The sequence below is a fragment of the Pteropus vampyrus genome, unplaced genomic scaffold (genome assembly GCF_000151845.1).
Source record: "Pteropus vampyrus isolate Shadow unplaced genomic scaffold, Pvam_2.0 Scaffold31, whole genome shotgun sequence".
NCBI lineage: Eukaryota > Metazoa > Chordata > Mammalia > Chiroptera > Pteropodidae > Pteropus > Pteropus vampyrus.
The window spans coordinates 9785624-9803440 of record NW_011888812.1 but is presented as its reverse complement, the minus strand read 5'-3'; the positions used below and the strand labels follow the sequence as shown (position 1 = coordinate 9803440).

The following is a 17817-nucleotide window of genomic DNA, read 5'->3' as shown; positions in this document are numbered from 1 at the left end:
CATGTGGCCAGCAGGGGGCAGGGCCGGCCCAACTCACACTGGGGACTTGAGATGATCCTTGTATTGTAGATTGAGGGCCAGGAGCTCCTTAGAGGTAGCTCATGCTCCCACTTTACAGGGAAGGAGGCTGAGGAAGAAAGAGGGAAGGCAATGCACCCAGAGAGCCAAGCTGGGCCCCAGGCAGGGCCTTCCCCAGGTGCCAGGGCTCTGGGCCTCATATTCCCAGAAGTGTCTTCAGATGTCAACTTTGGATCGATCTATGGCTCAAGGCTGTTACCTATACACTCGTGGGTGCGGGGTGCTGGTGGCATGAGAGTGTGGGCTAAAAGTATTAATTTCATGCATGTAAACAACTGAAGTACAGCACAAATGTTATATTTCCAGTTTGGTCTTTCTTCTTCTTCTTCTTCTTCTTTTTTTTTAAATGCTGTCACTATGAGAAAATTAAGTGGCCTAGGCTCTCTCCACCCTGGGACCCTGAATCTGACCCCTGACACCCAGCCCTGCCTGGGGCCCCATGAGCCTTTTTCCACTCACAGTGATGGCCCCAGCTGAGGGTTCTGTGGTTCGTGTACATTCTAAAAGGTGCAAGGGCAGCCGGAGCAGAAGGTAGAGGCCCTGTCTGGGAGTTCTGATCCTCAGTCCCAAGGGTCACATTGCTCCCAGTTCACAGAGCCCGCTTCTTCCCACAGAGACCCACCACCCCTCCTCCCTCCCTCAGCCCCTACAAACAGTTCCCAGGCTCACCTGGTGGGGGACGGGCAGCCTGGACAGGGGGCTGAGGCCCAGCAGTGGGGTGGTGGCCATGGCGGCAGCGGCAGCCATGGCTGAGGAGGCGGCCAGAGGGTCCACGGGCAGATCTGGGCTCTGCTCTTGCTTCACCATGACGGAGCACAGTTTGTGTCCCAGCACCCAGGCTCCATGTTCCATGTCTGAGGGAAGCAGGCAGGATCCAGGCTCAGGGGACTCCCAGAGCAGAGGGCTCAGCCTCTCTCCTATCCCCTGGGAGCTGTGCTGGACTGGATTGAGCAGGGATGCTAGGGTATACCTGGAGGCAGGCAGGACAGGGCAGGGAGTTGGCCAGCGCTTGTGAGGTGTGAGGGTGGAGGGGGAGGGGGCCAGAAGAAGTGGGGGCATCTTCTTCATTTAGCAGCTTACAGAATGGGCTTGGACATCAGACCTGGACCCCTCCTGACTGACTGTACGACCTTAGGCAAGTTGCTTAACCTCTCTGAAGCCTCAGCTTCCTCATCTGTAAAAGTGCCTGATGAGAAGTAGGTGTTTAATAAATGGTAGCGATTGTTAATACGATTATTGTAATTTAGCAAGCATTTGCTGAGCACTGTGCTGGGTCCTGGGGGTCTAAGAGAGCCATAAGCAGTTCAGTGCAGTTGGAATGGAAAGGAAAGGGAAGATGGGGTCAGAGAGGCCAGCAGGGTTGGCACTGCCTTGGAGGCTGGGCTCAGAGCTGTGACTTTGTCCTAAAGGTAATGAGGTGTTACTGGAGAGTTTTAAGTTATGTTCAGATCTGTATGTTAAAAAAGATCACTCTGCCTCTGTGTGGAGACTGGACTGGATGCAGGATGGATGGAGGCAGGGAGTTGATTGGAGTCTGTTGAAATTGTCCAGCAAGAGAAGATGAGGCCTGAGCAAAGGCAGTAGCAGTGGGGATGGAGAGGATGGAACACACTGAAGACAAATATAGAAGAAAGGATCCATAAGACCTGCTGACTGGGGCGTGGGATGGGCAGGTGGGGGGCGAGCATCCACCTCCTGTCCATTTTATGGGCCTCCTGGCCTCGCATGGGCCACAAGGCTGGCAGATATCACCCCTTTTGCTGATGGGTGCTCACAGTCCTCCATCCCAAGTCAGCCCTGCTCATGGTGGCCCCAGCACCTGGTAGCCAGAGAAGCAGTGGTAAGGCAGGAGCCTAGGGAGCCAGTTTTCAGGGGTAGGGCTAGAGGGGACTCTGGCCTTTGGGACCTTCTATGGGTGGGTAGAGGGGTCAGTGGCTGCCTGATTCCACCTCAGAGGCCAGGCCCCACCCTGCTGGGAGCCTGAGTGCCCCAGCTCTGGGCCACAGGCTGCCCCTGGGCTCCGGGAACACCCACAATCTTCCCAAATTATAGGGCCAGCCTGCTGGCCTCCGGGAAGCTGCCCCCTGCAAAGGACCCACAAATTACTCTAAAAATAGACTTGGGGTGTCCAAGGAGTTGCTGGGCTGGTCCTGTGGGGGCGGATAAAGAACCTGCCATGGGAGGGAGCCCACCCCACACCCTGCCTTTCCCCAAGCTGGGGCCTGAGGCCTTATTGAGGTGACTCAGAGGCTTGGCTGAGGCCAGGGCACCAAGGGAAGCTGAGACCTCAGCGACCACAAGCCCCGGAGCCATTTTAAAGCCCAGAAGGTGTCCCTGCCCTCGAGGATGGGGTTAGGGAGTAGTACAGAGGCCTGTCTCTGGCCCCGGGGGAATCTCAAAGACTCGCAGAATCAGCTCACACTTCGTGTGCTGAGCATAGCTCTAAGCCCTTGATACATATGAACTCATTTATTCATCCCGACAATCCTATGGGGCAGGCACTGTAATTTTCCCCATTTAATGGATAAGAATATTAAGAAAATCACTCAAGACCACTGTTCTCTGAAGGGAAAGAGGAATAAGAACCACTACAGTATTAATAGGATTTTTTAAAGCACAATGAAATATCCACTAATTATTGATATATATTATGTGCTGGACACTGAGCAGAGTAATATATATATATATTATATTATATAAAATATATAATATATATGTAATATATTATATATATATTTTAAATCATGTCCAGAATTCTCAAGGTACATATTATCTTCATTTTATAATTGAGGAAACAGAAGCCCAGGGAAGTTAAGCAACTAGTCCAAGATCACACAGCAGCTGGTGGAGGCCCCAAGACGCACACCAAAGCCTGTTTGGTTCCAAACCCAGTACCCTTCGCTATCCTTCAAGGCTGGCAAATGTGATGGTGGCAAGGGTGTGAGGTTTAGAATCAGTGGGCTTGCTTGCCCCCAAGTCCCTACCCAGAATTTTATTGTGTGTGTAACATAGACAACTCAGCTTTCCCAGAGTCTCATTTTCCTTATCAGTCAAATGAGGATTATGATAAAAGTGATTCCTACTTCACCTATGAGTTGTGAAAAATAAATGAGATAATTAACATGAAAACGCTGTAAACTGGAGAGCGCTATAGAAATATTTATTGCTATCTCTATTTGTGGGTGAAGAGACTAAGACTTATCAAGGTCAAGAGATGTGTCCGTGATGGCCCAGCCAAATATGATGGGGCCAGGACGGCCTGTAGGAAATGCCCAAAGGGACCAATCATTTCTAGGTGGGGCACGGTCTGGAGTTCTTGAATGTTGATTATGCGAGAGAAAAGACTCAGAGGGCCCTTTGCTTAAAAGCAGGGGAGTTAGGGAAAGAGGGGAGCTTTAAAGAACCCTATTTTCAGTAATAAAAGTAGGCACAGGAGTCTCTCCTAGGTAGCATCTCACAGGACATCACAGTATGAGGAGGTGGGAAGGTTCTACGGTCTCGGTAACTTGTCCACATTTATTGTTTAATCCCCCACCCCCACCCAGCCACTGTTTCTCTAAGTCAGTAGTTCTCAGACCCAAATGTGCTTCAGGATCACCTAGAAGGCTGGGCCCTATTGACAGAGTTTCTGATCCAGCAGGTCTGGGTGGGACCTGAGAATTTGCATTTCTAACAAATTCCCAGTTGATGCTGCTGGTCTGGGAACCGTCCTTTGCACACCACTGACCGAAGTCAGCAATAAACTCTTTTTGAGAAATGACCATGTGGGTTTGATTTGAGGGAGAACAAAAAGGCAGGAGGCAGACTCCCTGAGAGGCATTTGTGGGTGGCTCCTCTGAGAGCCTCTGGGAGTCTCTGCCTGCAGTGCCCCCTCTGTAGTTCACTCAAAGGCGTCCCTCCCTCGTGGGCCTTCCGGGCCATACCTGGGCCCTTCCACCCTTTCTTACCTTGGGTGGTGTCCTCCATCTTGATGGGCACAAGGGGACTCTGAGGCGCCGAGTCACCGCTCAGGGAGTAGCTGTGCTCAGCCTGGATGCCTGGCGTTGGGGAGTCCAGTTCCATGTCCAGTAGAGGGCTCTTCTCGTCCAGCACAGGGTCATCAAAGAAACTGCTGAACAGGTCGTTGGAGAAATCTTCCATGTTCTCCGCGAAGTGGTCCAGGTGCTCAGGGAAGTGCTGTGGAAGGAGGAGGGGAGAGGAGGGCAGTCAGCTTAGCTTGAGAAGGGGGTGCAGACACTGCAGTGGTGGTACCTCCAATCTTGCCACCAACACCATTGTCCCTGCAACTTCCCCATTATTCTTCCCGCCATCATTAATACCACCACCGGCACCACCAACCTCCCCACTACCCACATCGCCAGTACCAACGGCACCCCTGTCATCACATGACCTCCACCACCACCTCCACTGCCATTTCCAGCTTCACTGTCATTAACCTCAAGAGCAAGCTGTGGATGGCGTCAAAGTATCCCTAGACCAGGCGACAGACACAGGGCTCTAGTTCTGGCTCTGTGACCTTGGTCATATCACTTAGATTGCCTGAGTCTGTCCCGTGGCCCACCCTACTTCCTTCATGAGAGGACTGAGTAAAAGAACAGTTGTGTGCCCACGCTGGCAAGTTTGCACCTCAAAGGCAGTATTAGTGACTTTCGCATTACCTTTTGCTGGGATGCATAGTGGTGGGATTATTGAGGTGTCCGCTTCCCTCATATTAGCACAGTCCCCACCTGTCCTCATACTTCCAGCATTTTCCAAAATTTCCAAGTCATTCTTTATCCCAAGAGATTAGGCTCTGGCATCATATTATCTGGATTCAAATCCTGGCCTCTGTACTTCTAGCTATGACTCAGTGCCGTTCAAACTGTGGTGGTGACTCATTAACGAGTTGTGAAATCAATTTAGTAGGTCGTGACCAGAATTTAAGAAAAAAAAATAAAACAGAACAAAATAGAGTAGAAAGTATCAGAGTCCACAGCACACAGAAAAGTTAAATACCTGGTGTCATTTAAAAAAAAAAAAATCTCCATTACGTGTGTGTCTTTACATCATTACATCTTGGTAATGATGTAAAATATATTTCTTAGAAACAAAGAAGTCTGAAAAATATTAGTCTTTATGATCCTGGGAAAATTGATTAACCTAATCTCTCTATGTTTCATTTCCTCTTTTGTACAGTGGGGATGATAATAGTTCCTCTCTGCTAGGATTATTGTGAAGATTAAATTAGTTCATACAGTTGACCCTTGAACAACACGAGTTCAAGCTGTATACCCACTATATGTGGATATTTTTCATCCTGTAAACAGATGATGTAAACTTTTGATATCGATAAGTACAGCAAGTACTGTAAATGTATTTTCTCTTCTTTATGATCTTAATAACATTTTCTTTTCTCAAGCTTACTTTATTGTAAGAATATAGTGTATAATACATGTAACATACAAAATATTTGTTAATCGACTGTTTATGTTATCCGTAAGGCTTCCAGTCAACAGTAAGGCTATTAGTAGTTAAGTTTTTGGGAGTCAAAAGCTACAAGCAGATTTTCAGCTGTGCCGTTAATGCCCATGTTGTTCGAGGGCCAACAGTACATGTAAAACATTTATAACAAGCCCTGTTACATACTAATTACTCAACAAATGTTACCTCTTATTGTTAATAAAGCACCCAATGGCTGGTATATTTAGGCACTTATTTTTTCTCTCTCTAAAGAATTACAAATATGCAAGTAAATGTTACCCTTGTTCATTCATTATTTATCAACTGAATGAATTTGCTGGTGGGTTGGACGAGATGGTGGGGGAGGTTTGCTCCTGTCCTGGGGTTCCACCTGGTGAATGGTTAAGGACTGGCTTCTGGGGGATTGGCTGAGGTCTAGAGTTACTTGGAATACTCAGAGCCTGTCCCAGTCCAGAAGGGATGAGCAGAAAAGACATCTGAGAATAAGGTTCAGAGCCATGTGTGCATCTGTCTATGGGGAGCAAGGAATGAGCACAAGCTCTGCAAACAGACTTCCTTTTGACTCCTAGCTCCACTATTTGCTAACTTACTTCACCTCTCTGTGCCTCAGTTTCCTCATCTGGAAGGGGGAATAAGAATAGTTCCTACCTCATAATGTTGTCATGAGGATCAAATATTTGTTAGGTACTTAATAGTTAACTCATAGGATTATGAGGATAAAATGAGTAAATACATAAAACATATGTATACATATAACACATTCATACATGAATGCAGTAAATACATCTAACACTTAGAATAATGCCTAGTATGTAGTGAGTGCTCAATAATTGTTAGGCATTATTATGAGAAGCCTAACTCTGGGCCCAAGATGAGCTGAGCTTGGAGCCAGTGTGGGGGAGGTGGTCTGATCTTCTCCCCAAGCAATGCATGCTCAGAGCATCCAGAAAAAAATGACCTAGGTTCTCTCTCCTCTTCCCGGTTTGCCAGAACTTATCATCACTATCTTACACTTTTGTTGTGCTTTCATATACATCATTTTATGCAATCCTCACAATTACCTAATGAGATAAGGAAGTTGCATATCTACATTTGACAGATAGAGAAACTGAGACCCAAGGAGGCAAGTAGAACTGGGAAAAGCACACCACTACTCGCTGCTCGGTCTTTCCCCAACTGCAGCAGACACTGCCGTTTGCCAGACAGTAAACTCCCTGAGGCAGGGTGTCTATCTTGTTCACCTGCTGGAGGGACAAGGCCTTCCTTGTATCCCAGAAGGCAATGCCATCAGTATATCAACTGTCCATCAATGCTCGGGGTGGGGAGGCAGTAGTAGGAGGTGAGAGGCCTCAGCTGAACAAGTCTCTAAGAAGATCCCGGATGATGGCCATTTACTCCCCCCAAACCACCCAGGCAGGGACAGGCAGGACTGTGCTAGCCACACCCTCTGCAGAGCCTGAGCCAGCCCAGCTGGGGGAGCTTTGCCCCTGCTCTCTCTCTCAGGGTCTCTCAAAGGCCTGCTGTGGGGCTCAGGGGGAGGGGGTTGTGAAGAGAGGACAGGACAGTGAGTCAGCTGCTAAGGTATTTCTCCAGCAGCTGCTTCTCAGGCGATAAGGGTTTGCCAAGCCGGTTCCTGGGGCCTGGGAAAGGAAAGATGCTTCCTCCAGTCTGAGCTGGGGTCCATGAAGGCCTTGGCTCCAGGCAGATGGGCCTAGTCCTTCTCAGAGACCCCTTTTGGGGTGCCAATAGGAACCTGCCCAGGGAGCTCAGTTGGTCCCCTTTTGTGAGCAGCCCCCACCTCACCTGCTGGAAATAGCAGCCAAGGCCCAGCAGGATGGAGCTTCCAGAGGGTGGGAGCCAAGTGGAAGGGGAGGGCGGCCAAGGGGCAGGAAGGGTGGGGGTGGAGGACACTCGGAAAATCCAGTCTTTGCTCAGGGCTTCCTTGTGTGCTGGGCCCACCTCTGGTGGCAACAGTGGTCCTGTGCCATTCCCTGCCACACCTCAGGCCCACCCCCTGCTCATGGGAGCATGCCAGAAGGGACTCCCTTTAGGGAACTTTTAGCAGCTCAGTTATGGTTGGTTTATATCATCAAGTTGGAGGCAGAAGGGACCTGATAAAGCTCGCGGTCCACGCCCTCCGCCCCCCCCCCCCCGCCATTTGCTAATAAGGAAACCGAGATCAAGAGAGAGAAAGCACCTACTCAGGGTCACGCAGTGAGCGGGGAAAGCGGAAGGAGGGGGTTCTTCGCCGCTCTGGGGTCGAAAAGATGCGGGGCACCTTCTCCTTCTTGTCCTTCTTGTCCTCTCACTTATTCCTCTCTGTCTACCCACTCTCCCCCCAACTCTCTGTAGAGCTCAGGCCTCCTCAGCCCCGGCAGGACCCCTCGTTCCCACCGTAGCCACACCCAGCTCTCCTTCCAGTTCACACACAAAAAGTTCAGATTTCAGACTAATGGAAATTATTGGGGGTGGGGAGCAGTAAATCTATAAACAGCAGGGGGTCGTGGGTCGTCGTTCTGAGGGGGATAGGGTTCTACTGAGGATGAGCTGTCTATAGAGGTGCCTTTCCAGGCAACCGGGGTGTGTGGGGGGGGGGGGGTGCGGAGGGGAATGGGAAGCCAGAGAAGGAAATACTGCATTATGATTTGTTTCCCTCCTCGTTAAAGAGTTTTTCCTACACTCATGCCAACATAAGCTCCTTCTGAGCTGCCACGCGCAGCCAGCGCCGGCTCCACTATCTTGGAGGAGAAGACCGGGGCTCTCCAGCGCGGACTCTCCCTTCCCCCACCGCCCGCTCGTCTGCAGCCCCTCCCTAAGCCGGTCTCTATCGCCGGCGCTTTAAATTTACAGTAGGACCCGGGACTTGCCCGCTGGGCGCAGCCCACTGGAGGTTAAAACACCGTGCACTTGGGGCCGCCCCGCGCCCAAAGCTGGCCTGCTCATTGGCGGAACCTGCGGAGCTCCTGGCCAATGGGAGGAAGCTGCGAGAAGCCTGCTACAGCCTCGGCGGCTGCGGGACGGGGCGGGAGGAGGGCAGGGCTCTCGTGGCTGAGGTTCGGGGGTCCAACAGACGGTCCCGGGACAGGAAGGGCAGGGTATACGGGATCTGGCCTTGTGCCCCCTTCTGCGCTTGGGGCGGAGGCAGAAATGATCGTCCGGGTAGGCCCGGAGGTCCCACGGTGTCCTAAGACATGTATCAGCAGCATGGCCTCGACCCCGCACTGCAAGCAGCGGGAAGTGGAGAGAGAGGATCTCCTTGGACGCCCCGGCTCCAGAGTGAGGCCGGGCCCCAAATCTTGCAGCTTTTTCTGCTCAGCAACTTCTGCCCCTTCACTAATAACTCTACCACGGGGCGCATTGTTGGGGCAGCGGGGTCTCGGTCCCTAGTGGGGGTGGGGGGAGACTACCCCCAGTAGGATCTGAAGCTTCCCTCCTTCCCTCCCCTAATTCCTCCAGTGGGGTCAATGCAGAGAGGGAAAATCTCTGGAGGTGCAGCTGTCTGCCAAGGATGTGTGTGAGAGAAAGGGTCTCCCTCTGACCTGAGGTGGCTCAGAGAGTCCCCTTCCTTCCCTCACGCCCCTAGCCCCTCGACGCCTGCACCCCCATCTCTGATTTCTGCCCCTCCCCTGACCCAGGCTTATTCAGTCTCTGCTTGGGGAAAGGAGGGAGGAGACTAGAGTAGGTCTGGGTGGAGCCGTGGGGTAAGGAGTCGGGGTGGGGGGGGTCGGGGGGTGGGGGGGGGCGGAGAATCCCGGCCAGGACATTCCTTCTGAGACAGTGAGCTCTAGGAAGAGATGGGAGAAGAGTCTTCTTACACTTCTCCCTTCCCTTCCCTCCTAGGCTGGGCCCCCACTCTTCACCCCCCCCATACACACACTGACCCATACATTCTTGGACGGTTACTTGCCTCGTGGTCACTAGAAAATTGCCCCCATTACAAGCTAAAGGGCCATCAGTGTGAGTCACTGCTATGCCCAGTGTACGTGTGTGTGTGTGTGTGTGTGTGTGTGTGTGTGTGTGTGTGTGGTGGGTAGGGTCAAGAGAGCACCGAGGGGCTTGGGGAAGGGGAGGTGGGCCCCAGATATACAGTTGTCAGATAGGCCCTTCTTGTCCTTAAGTGTCACCACCCAGGCATTGGGGCTTGCCTTCTCAGAGCTAGACTTGAAGGCTGTCCTGTGAAAGGGAAAGGCCCTGGACTCAGAGTCAGGTGACCCCAGGGGCAGGTGGCGTTTCCTCTCCAGGCCTCAGGTTCCTATCTATAATAATCTGTGCTCCTATTGAGGCGAGGTGGCAGGCGATGAGGTAAACTAATCCTCAGAAAGTGGGCTCTTTTCCGCTGCCCTGGACTCTCTGGGGGAGTAGGAAGGGATGGAGCCAGTTCTCCCTGTCCCAGGAATCAGCCCCTCCCTGAGCCTTCCTGGCAGGGCCTGGGGCTTAAGGGGAGCACATTGTTCCAAGCTCCGACCTCACTCATCCCCCATTCCCCACAGGCCCAGGGAAGGCGGCTGCTGAGGTTTCACATTTTCTCTCTACTGAACTATTCACCACAGAGCCCAAGTCCAAATAAGCAGAAATGCTTCTGTGTGTGTGTGTGTGTGTGTGTGTGTGTGTGTGTGTGCGTGCCCATGTACACATGCTATACAGACATGGGCTGTGAGGTTCCTACCTACACAGGGAAACATCACCCAATGTAAGATCCACACCCATGGACACAGACAGTTCCATATATAGCCTGGCATAGGTGCTAATGCACATTTATGGACTCACACAGGCAGACACAGGCAGGCACTAACACAGACCTAATGAGGGCACACTCCTCAGATGTGATCAGACAGACACAAGCTCCCACATGTACACACATGTGCGGTCACCCCAGACACGGTCACAGATGTGGACATGCACACTCTCACATGAACACCCGCAAAATCTCACATGACCACAGAACTAAATGTTGACTGTGCCAAGCCACGTGCCCGAGATGGCTGAATCATGTGACCCCCAGCAAGGGAGTTTTGGGAGTCTCAGGCTTGCCTGGGGCTGAGATAGTGCGGGCTGGGACTGGAGGAAGGGGTAATGTGAGGACTGAGCTTTTCTGTGCATGTGCGCTCGAGAAAGGAAGGGAGAGAGGAAAGGGCAGGTTGGCACCCACCAGAGATTGCTTCTGTGCAGAGCAGGGTCCTGGGGGAGGGTGTGCATTTTCTCCAGCACCCAGCCCTTTTAGTCTGGCTTTCTAGTTCCCCCTTCCGACACTGGTAACCCTTTCCTGGCCAGGACGTGAATCCCTCAGTGAAGTGGAGAGCTGGCCTGCAGGTTCCTGCCCAGCCCCTGGCGTCTTCTGACCAGGCAGCCCGTGGTGCCGTTGCCCAACCTGGCGTGGATGCCAGGTACTGTGTGGGCAGGAGGAAGCGATGGCAGTGAGTGCCCCCGCCCAGGGCTGGGATTAGCTGTGATTGGCACCACTAAGGGCACAGCAGCCCACGGTTTGGCTGTTGGAGATGTTGGTCTATAGGCAGTGGCCAGAGGATCCCTATGAGACAGCTCAGGACACTGAAGACAAAGTGCCAGGGCTGGCGCTGAGGGCCTCTGGAGAGGATAAGGGCATCCCATCACATCCGTTTATTTATTACTTACACATTTGTTCAGTATTTACTGAGTACCTATTGTGTGCCCAGCCCTGTGGATACAGAGATAAACAAAGCCCAGTTCATGCTCACAGAAGGTTTCTGACTAGTGGTGTGACTCCCCCATTTATGAAGGTATGTCTAAGGCTTGAACTCTGATCTGTCTCCTGAGCATTCTCCACCTTGCATCAAGAGAGATCTTTTAACACAAATATGACTATGGGACTCCTTTGCTCAATATCCATTGATGACTCCCTACTGCTCTTAGGATGGTTTTCCAGTTCCTTAGTGTAGCTTGAAATGATCCAGCCATGTTGTCCTTATGTCTTGATATGTCCAATTCTCATCTGTATCCCTAAAGTCTTGCATCGGTCCCAGGACATTGTAGATATTCAGATGTTTGCTGACTGACTGGCTGACTGAATGAGTGGCTAAATGAAGGAATGCGCCAGTGAGCTAACGAACTGAGGCCTTTTTTCTGCAGCTGAGCCTCCAAGAATGACTGCCCTGAATTCCACTCTGGTGCCAGCTTGCTCTCGCTCCAGGCAGAGTTTCCATGCGCCTGGACTCCTTCCCTCGGCTCCTCCTTATTGGGGCTTGTTGTACCCATTCTCCAGGTTTTTCTTCCTCAAGGCCTTTTTGTTCTTAAGCCCCAGCTAGACCAGGTACATGGGAACCACAGCCCCCTACTCAGCACTGGAGGAGCTGCCCCAGGCTTAGGCCAGGTCCAAGAATATAAACAGAGCCCAGTGGCCAACCGGCTGAACTGTTCTCTCAGCCCTTGGCCAGCTGGAAGGCCCTCCTTGGCTGGAGCCCGCCACCGGGCTCTGGCTGGAATTCCCTTGGCCTCTTGCCTCTCCTCAGTTCACTCAGCATTCAAGCTTTGGCTTCCTCAGCGTCCTGGCCTGTCTGAGTTGTCCTCAGGTTTTATTTTTGGAAGAAGCTCATTCTCTCTCCTTATTTACTCCCTTCTTTTAGGGAAGGTGTGGGACCCCTGGGCTCGGCTGGGGATCAGGCTGTGACTCCAGCCCCTGGGGTCTGGACCTTTACGGGGACTTCCAAAGACTCCTGCCCCATCTGATGCTTCACAGTCAGATGCCTCTGCCCTCCTTCCCCCACTCAGTGTATGACTAATGCCTGCCCCTGCCCTTCTTGAAGATCCCCACGATAGCCAAAAGAAATCGTTACGACTTTAGAGCTCAAAGGAATTCTAGCATCATTAGGTCCATTTCCTTTTATTTGCAGAGGCAGTGTAGTTCAATGGTTATGAGTGAGGGAGATAGACAGACCCGGTCTTAATCCTGGCTCTGCTACCTGTTATGTAGCCTTGGGTGCATTACTTAACCTCTTTAAGCCTCAGTCTCAGCGTTAAAATGGGGGCTCTTATATCTACCCTACCAGGTTGCTGTGAGGATGAAATGAGATAACATTTGTAAAGAGCTTTATACAATGCAGGACACATAGAAGGCTCTCATTAAATGTAGCTATTATTATTACAGAGAGGAGAACTGAGAGCCAAGGAAGGGAGTGGACTTGCCCAGGATCACACAGCTCAAGATAAGCAGTCATTTCCAGAGTCTTTCCTCTGTCTCTATCTCCCTTCCAAGGAGAAGGGAAGGGGCTGGCATCTGCCCAAAGGAGGAGTCTCCTTGAGCCAGTCGCATGGGCAAACTCCTGGGTCTTCCAGGTCTGTCTCCTACCACCAGCCCAGGCCCTCCTCTGGGGCAGGCATTTCTACTGCTGCCCCAGGGCCTTCTTTCTTGTTCACTGAGGGTGAGGGGTTCAGGGAAGAGAACCCAGGACTTAGCCCCAAGGTGGACCCCAGACCAGTAGGACTCAGAGGAGGGGGAAAACGCTGGGTCCTGACATCACAGAGCAGAGAATCTGGAGCCACAGCCATGCAGGCCAGCTGGGGCCCTTCCAGCACGTCCAGATGTCTCAGGAATGTGCTGAGCTGGGAACTACCTCGCTCCGTTCCTCACCACCCCCAACCCCTCATCCCCTCATATGCTTGCTCAAGCACTGCCTTCACCACTACCCCTCCCCCTTTCTAGCCTTCCTCTTTCATCTCTCCCTGGGAGGGCCTCAGTCCACTGTCCCTCTGATACTTTGCCACAGTCTACCTCCCTCTCAGACTTCCGAAGGGGTCACTGAAGGCAGGAGCCCTTCCCCTTCTGCAGACCCCATGGGCTGACCATGTGGGGTGGGGGGAAATGGGAGCCTGAGCTAACTGGGAGGGGAAAGTTCTGAGCAGATAGTACATGCCAGATCCCAAATGTGGAACTGATTTGCAGCCCTGGGAGAGAAAGGGGTGAAGGCTTTAGGGCGGCAGAGGGCAGGGCTGGGCTTCTTCTCTGGGAGGATGATGAAAGGCACTCTGGGCATCTAGTCCCAGCTGACGGGTGGGAGGGCCAAGGAGGTGAGGTGCCAGGCTGGGCTGGGCTCAGAAGGAGGGCTCAAATCCTTCTAGCCCCCTGGGGCCATTAGGGGTATGCTTTGCCTAATAGTGGAGGGTCCTGAGCTATAGGAGGGGTAGGGGAATCCCATTAGTATCCCAGGGTTGGACCAGGAGGAAGGACATGGTTCAGGGCAGGGCTCTCAGCATGAAGAGGGACAGCCTGTCCCTCTGCAAAGGCGGAGTTGCCTTAGACCTCCCCAGGTCAGCCTGGCCTGAGTGCTGGGGATGAAAGAGCCAGAAGGGAACTGGTACTCCTGGCCCAGTGTGAAAGTCACATCAGGGCAGAGGGTGGAAGTCAGCTGCTGCCTTGGGCTGCTCTGGGCGCAGGGAGGGCTCACAATTCTATATTCTTTCAAGGAGGGTCTTTCATCATCCAGACAGGCTGACAGCTGACAACCCCCTAATGGACTCTAGCTCTCCCAACACTAAGACAGTTCAGAGTTGCTGGGACCACCACTATGTCTAGCTCAGAACTGTCACTGGCTGCCTCCTGCCTGTTGATAAAACTCCCAGCTCTTACGTGCTGCATTCAAGGTCTGTTGTAAAAGGACCTTGACTTAACACTATAGCTGGAGCCACTCGTCTTTGTCTTCCCTTCAGCCTGGTTGAATGAGTACTCCCAGCTCCTTGAACCTGCTGTGAGCTCCACTGTTGCAGGACCTTTGCTCGTACCTTTCCTTGTGCCTGGATGCTCTTGCCCTTTATCTTATTCCAACTCCTATCATCCTATAAGGCCCAATTCGAATGCCACTTCCTCCAGGAAGCCTTCCTTGATCACCCAACTGGAAGTGTCCTCTCCCTCTTGTACCACTATAGCACTTATAGACTGTTAGGTCACTGGCTAATATCATGGAAGTCAGCTGCTGCCTCGAACTCTAATTATGCACAATGGGACCCATATCTCATTCTAAACTTGAACGTCCTTGAGGGTAGGATATAGGATAGAGTTCATCTACAGGGCCTCACACAGGGCCTAATAGTAATGATATGCCTAATAGTAATACCTAATAGTAATGATAATAATAATGGCTAATATTTTTGTCCTAGGCTCTATTCTAGCTCCTTCCATATAGTATCTATCTCATTTAAGTTTCAGAAGATTAGGTAGGTACTATTAGTGCCCCCCTTAGTGGTTGAGAAAACTAAGGCACAGAGAAGTTAAGTAGCTTACCCAGGTTCATTCAGTTAGCAAGAGGTCGTGCCAGGATTTAAACCCAAGCTCTGATTGCAGACCTTGTGCTCTTAAGCACACACAACAACAATGGTTGTTGAAGGAATGGTTGATGTCTTGCTGCCCTATCCTAATACCTAGTATAGTACTAAAAACAAAGTATGGGCCCCCTACCTACTCCATGCACTGGGTCCTCACTAGGGCCCTGGTTTTGCTTATCCCTGGCCATCCCTCTCCTGATGCCCAGAAAGACAGAGCCCTGAGAAGGGGCTCAGCATCTCTTGGCTTTGTCTAAAAGAGTTTTCAAGCTCCAGAGAAGTCACGTAGATAAGAAAATAAAGTTCCTATAATCAGGGCTCAGCACAGGGATGGAGAAGGTGGGACATCCTTCCAAGGGCTTTCCAGTGCTGGGACCTTCCTTTCAGGTAATGAAAGCAACAATTAGTATAAAAGCAGCAACAACTATTGTTTAGAGAGGATTTACTATGTGCCACACACTGTGCTAGGTTTTTTACAAGAGTTATCTAATCGAATTTTCATCAGAACCCTATGTTCTACAATCACTCCTACTTTATGGAGGAGGAAAATAAGCTGGGAGAGGTGAAGGCAAGCTCACGTAGATGACAAACTGTGAGAGCCAGGATTTGCTCCTGGGTCTGAGCAACTGAAAGTGACCATTAATGGCCATGCCACCCCACCTCAGATAAGGCTCAGCTCCCCAGTTCTTGTCTAGGTATCTGCCATTTGACCTGTGGACTCGCTGTCTAGTCAGGTCGAATCTGGGAGTAGATGCCAGGTCTCAAGACATTCCTGTTCAGGATCTGCCCAGGGTGGGTGGATTCAGGGTCTACAGCTCACTTCTTCCGACTCATGTGGCTTTGAGACACCAAGATATTCAAAGTTGGGTCTATTTTTTCAGCTGGGCAGTGAAGATCCAGGTGTCCATTTTCTTTTGCTTTATAATTCATATGCATGAATTATATATATTCTTTTATGGGAACAATCTATTTCATAATAGAAAAGGCCATCATGGTAAAGTGAGGGCAGATGTGGGATTTAGGTTAATATTCACTATTTAAATAAGTAAGTAAGTAAGTAAGTAAATAAATAAATAAATAAACTTCACTTAAAAAAGAAAGTGCCATCAAAGCTGCAAGTGTGGCAGTGTCCTTTCTTCCATGATCCGTCCACCTATCCCATTCATCCATTCATCGCCCTCACCCTTTCTTCGTTCCTTAGCTCCATCCATCCAGCCATCCAATAAATAAACCTTTCCTGAGCACTCAGTCACTATAGCTATAACTAGCCAATAGACAAAAATAACTGCCTGACACTCTCTGCCCTCAAAGAATTCTCAGTCCAGTTCGGCAGTGAGGAAGCTAAGACCCAGAAAGAGGAAGTGATTTGCCCAAGGTCACACAGCGAGTTAGGGCAACGAAGGGAGGAGAGGTGAGGACATTCCAGGCAGAGGGGAAGGGGAACACATGGGCAAAGGCTTGGGCCTGTCTGCCTCTGAAGCAATCCCTTCAATCGCTGCTTTAGAACTGCCTCCCGGCTCTCCTCAAGGGCCTGAAGAGCCTGTCTTACTCCACTGCTGCTTTCATTTTTGTTACTCTTTTGGAAGGGGAAGAGGCGGACAGCTGCTGCTGTCCAGCTGTTATGTCGGACCACGGAGCCCAGCCCAGATGTGTCAGCCTCTCGGTGATGGGTGAAGTGGCTCCTGGGCCAAAAGCCAAGGGCCAAGGAAGCTGCAGTGAGGGCTCTGTCCCAGGAGAGTTGGGAGAGGAGGCACATTGAACTCAGTAGCAGGGAAGCCGATTATTGCTGCAGCTGTCCAGTTGGCCGTGTGGATGATATGGTGTGTTGAGGTCATAGGATCAAGATCTTTGACAGTCCAAGGAAATCAATACTGTTAGCATGTTTTCTCTGATGATCAGAGTTGTGGGCCGTATCTTGCCTCTCCCAGCTTCTTCTGAACCAGGTACCCCCACCCCTACCTTCTCCCCAGTCCTGGTCAAGTGTCCTGCCACTTACTCCAGCTTCCCTTAGTCTGCTCAAGGGGGTTACATAGTGTTCCAGCCAGAGCAATGCTCATAGTCTTGACTATAACTCCACCCAAATCTTCCTCCTCCATCCTGCCCCCTGGAGTGCTGAGACTTCCAGAAGAACAGCCTGTTCTCCAGCATCTGGAGCTGGTTTCTTGAGGGAGGTTCGAGGGCAAGCCAGGCCCTAGAGAGGGATGCTCTGGGAGGGCCTCAGTACCAAGACTTACGGGGGGCACATGAAATGGGGAGGGAAGCCACAAAACAGGGTGTTCTTCATCTTCCTCTCTCCTAGCACAGTAGCCAGGCCAGATGTCAACGGACCCTCCTGGGGAGTCCTGGGAGCTGCAGAGAGCAAAGGTCTGAGTTCCCAGGTGGGCTAGGGAGCAGCATCCCAGAGTGAGCATGAGGAGAGGGCACTGGATGGGATGTGGGGCCTCTCCTCTCACTGGCCAGGCAACCTGCTGGCTCTGCTTCTAACGCTCTAGGCGACCACGGTGCCCCAAGGGTAGAAGTGGGTAAGGATGAAGGTGGGACCCCTCTTATATCTGATATCCCAAACTTTCCTTCCTCTAGAGAGCAAAGTTCACACCAGTACAAGAACAGAAGACAAAATGGTTCTGTCCCTTCTTTGACTTACTCCATGGGACTCCAGCCCCAAGAACAAAATGAAGATGTCCTCTCTTCTCTAATTCTCAGTTTTTCATCTGCACAGGGGACAACGATGCCTCAATAAAAGGGACATAGCTTTAGCTCTTCCTGCTTAAATGCTTTCCAGTAATTCCTTTTCCAATAAGGATGGGGACATTGGGGAGGGAGGGAGCAGAGGTCGCCTCCTCTGTGAAACCTTCCGTGATCTCCAGCTCAGCTGGCTGCTCCTCCTCAGGCTCCCACAATACTCCATCGTGGTGCCTCTTCTCTTTCCTTCTCTGTCTCTCTCATTTAGCTGCGAGTGGCCAGAGGTTACTATGTCTAGTGACTGGCATA

General features: G+C 51.2%; 1 protein-coding gene and 2 long non-coding RNA genes across 6 annotated transcripts in view; 2 read left to right on the top strand and 1 right to left on the bottom strand.

The window, feature by feature from the left end:
* The window catches only part of CREB3L1 (cAMP responsive element binding protein 3 like 1), a 16816-nt gene extending 11854 nt beyond the window's left edge, over nt 1-4962 (bottom strand). Inside the window, exons 1-3 of one of the 2 annotated variants that reach the window (XM_011357032.2) lie at nt 4737-4962; nt 4026-4254; nt 748-932 (exon numbers count right to left, since the gene is read on the bottom strand). In XM_011357032.2, the coding sequence (XP_011355334.2) occupies nt 748-932; nt 4026-4218 (378 nt within the window). In that variant the 5' untranslated portion in view covers nt 4219-4254; nt 4737-4962. Of the gene's footprint in view, nt 1-747; nt 1049-4025; nt 4255-4736 lie in introns of those variants that run through there. The other variant, XM_023528742.1, reaches the window with a different exon arrangement.
* A 3168-nt stretch (nt 4963-8130) lies between these two features.
* LOC111737791 lies at nt 8131-14753 on the top strand. 2 transcript variants are annotated; one of them, XR_002779571.1, is made up of 3 exons: nt 8131-8814; nt 10810-10922; nt 12659-14753. It is a non-coding gene; the product is annotated as an uncharacterized LOC111737791 (long non-coding RNA). The 2 variants fall into 2 exon arrangements; XR_002779570.1 differs by lacking the exons at nt 8131-8814; nt 10810-10922 and adding an exon at nt 11416-12382.
* A 1723-nt stretch (nt 14754-16476) lies between these two features.
* On the top strand, nt 16477-17598 carry LOC111737792. Of its 2 annotated transcripts, none has more exons than XR_002779573.1 (2): nt 16477-17190; nt 17407-17598. It is a non-coding gene; the product is annotated as an uncharacterized LOC111737792 (long non-coding RNA). The 2 variants fall into 2 exon arrangements; XR_002779572.1 differs by having other exon boundaries at nt 16477-17204.
* Nucleotides 17599-17817: the final 219 nt, after the last annotated feature.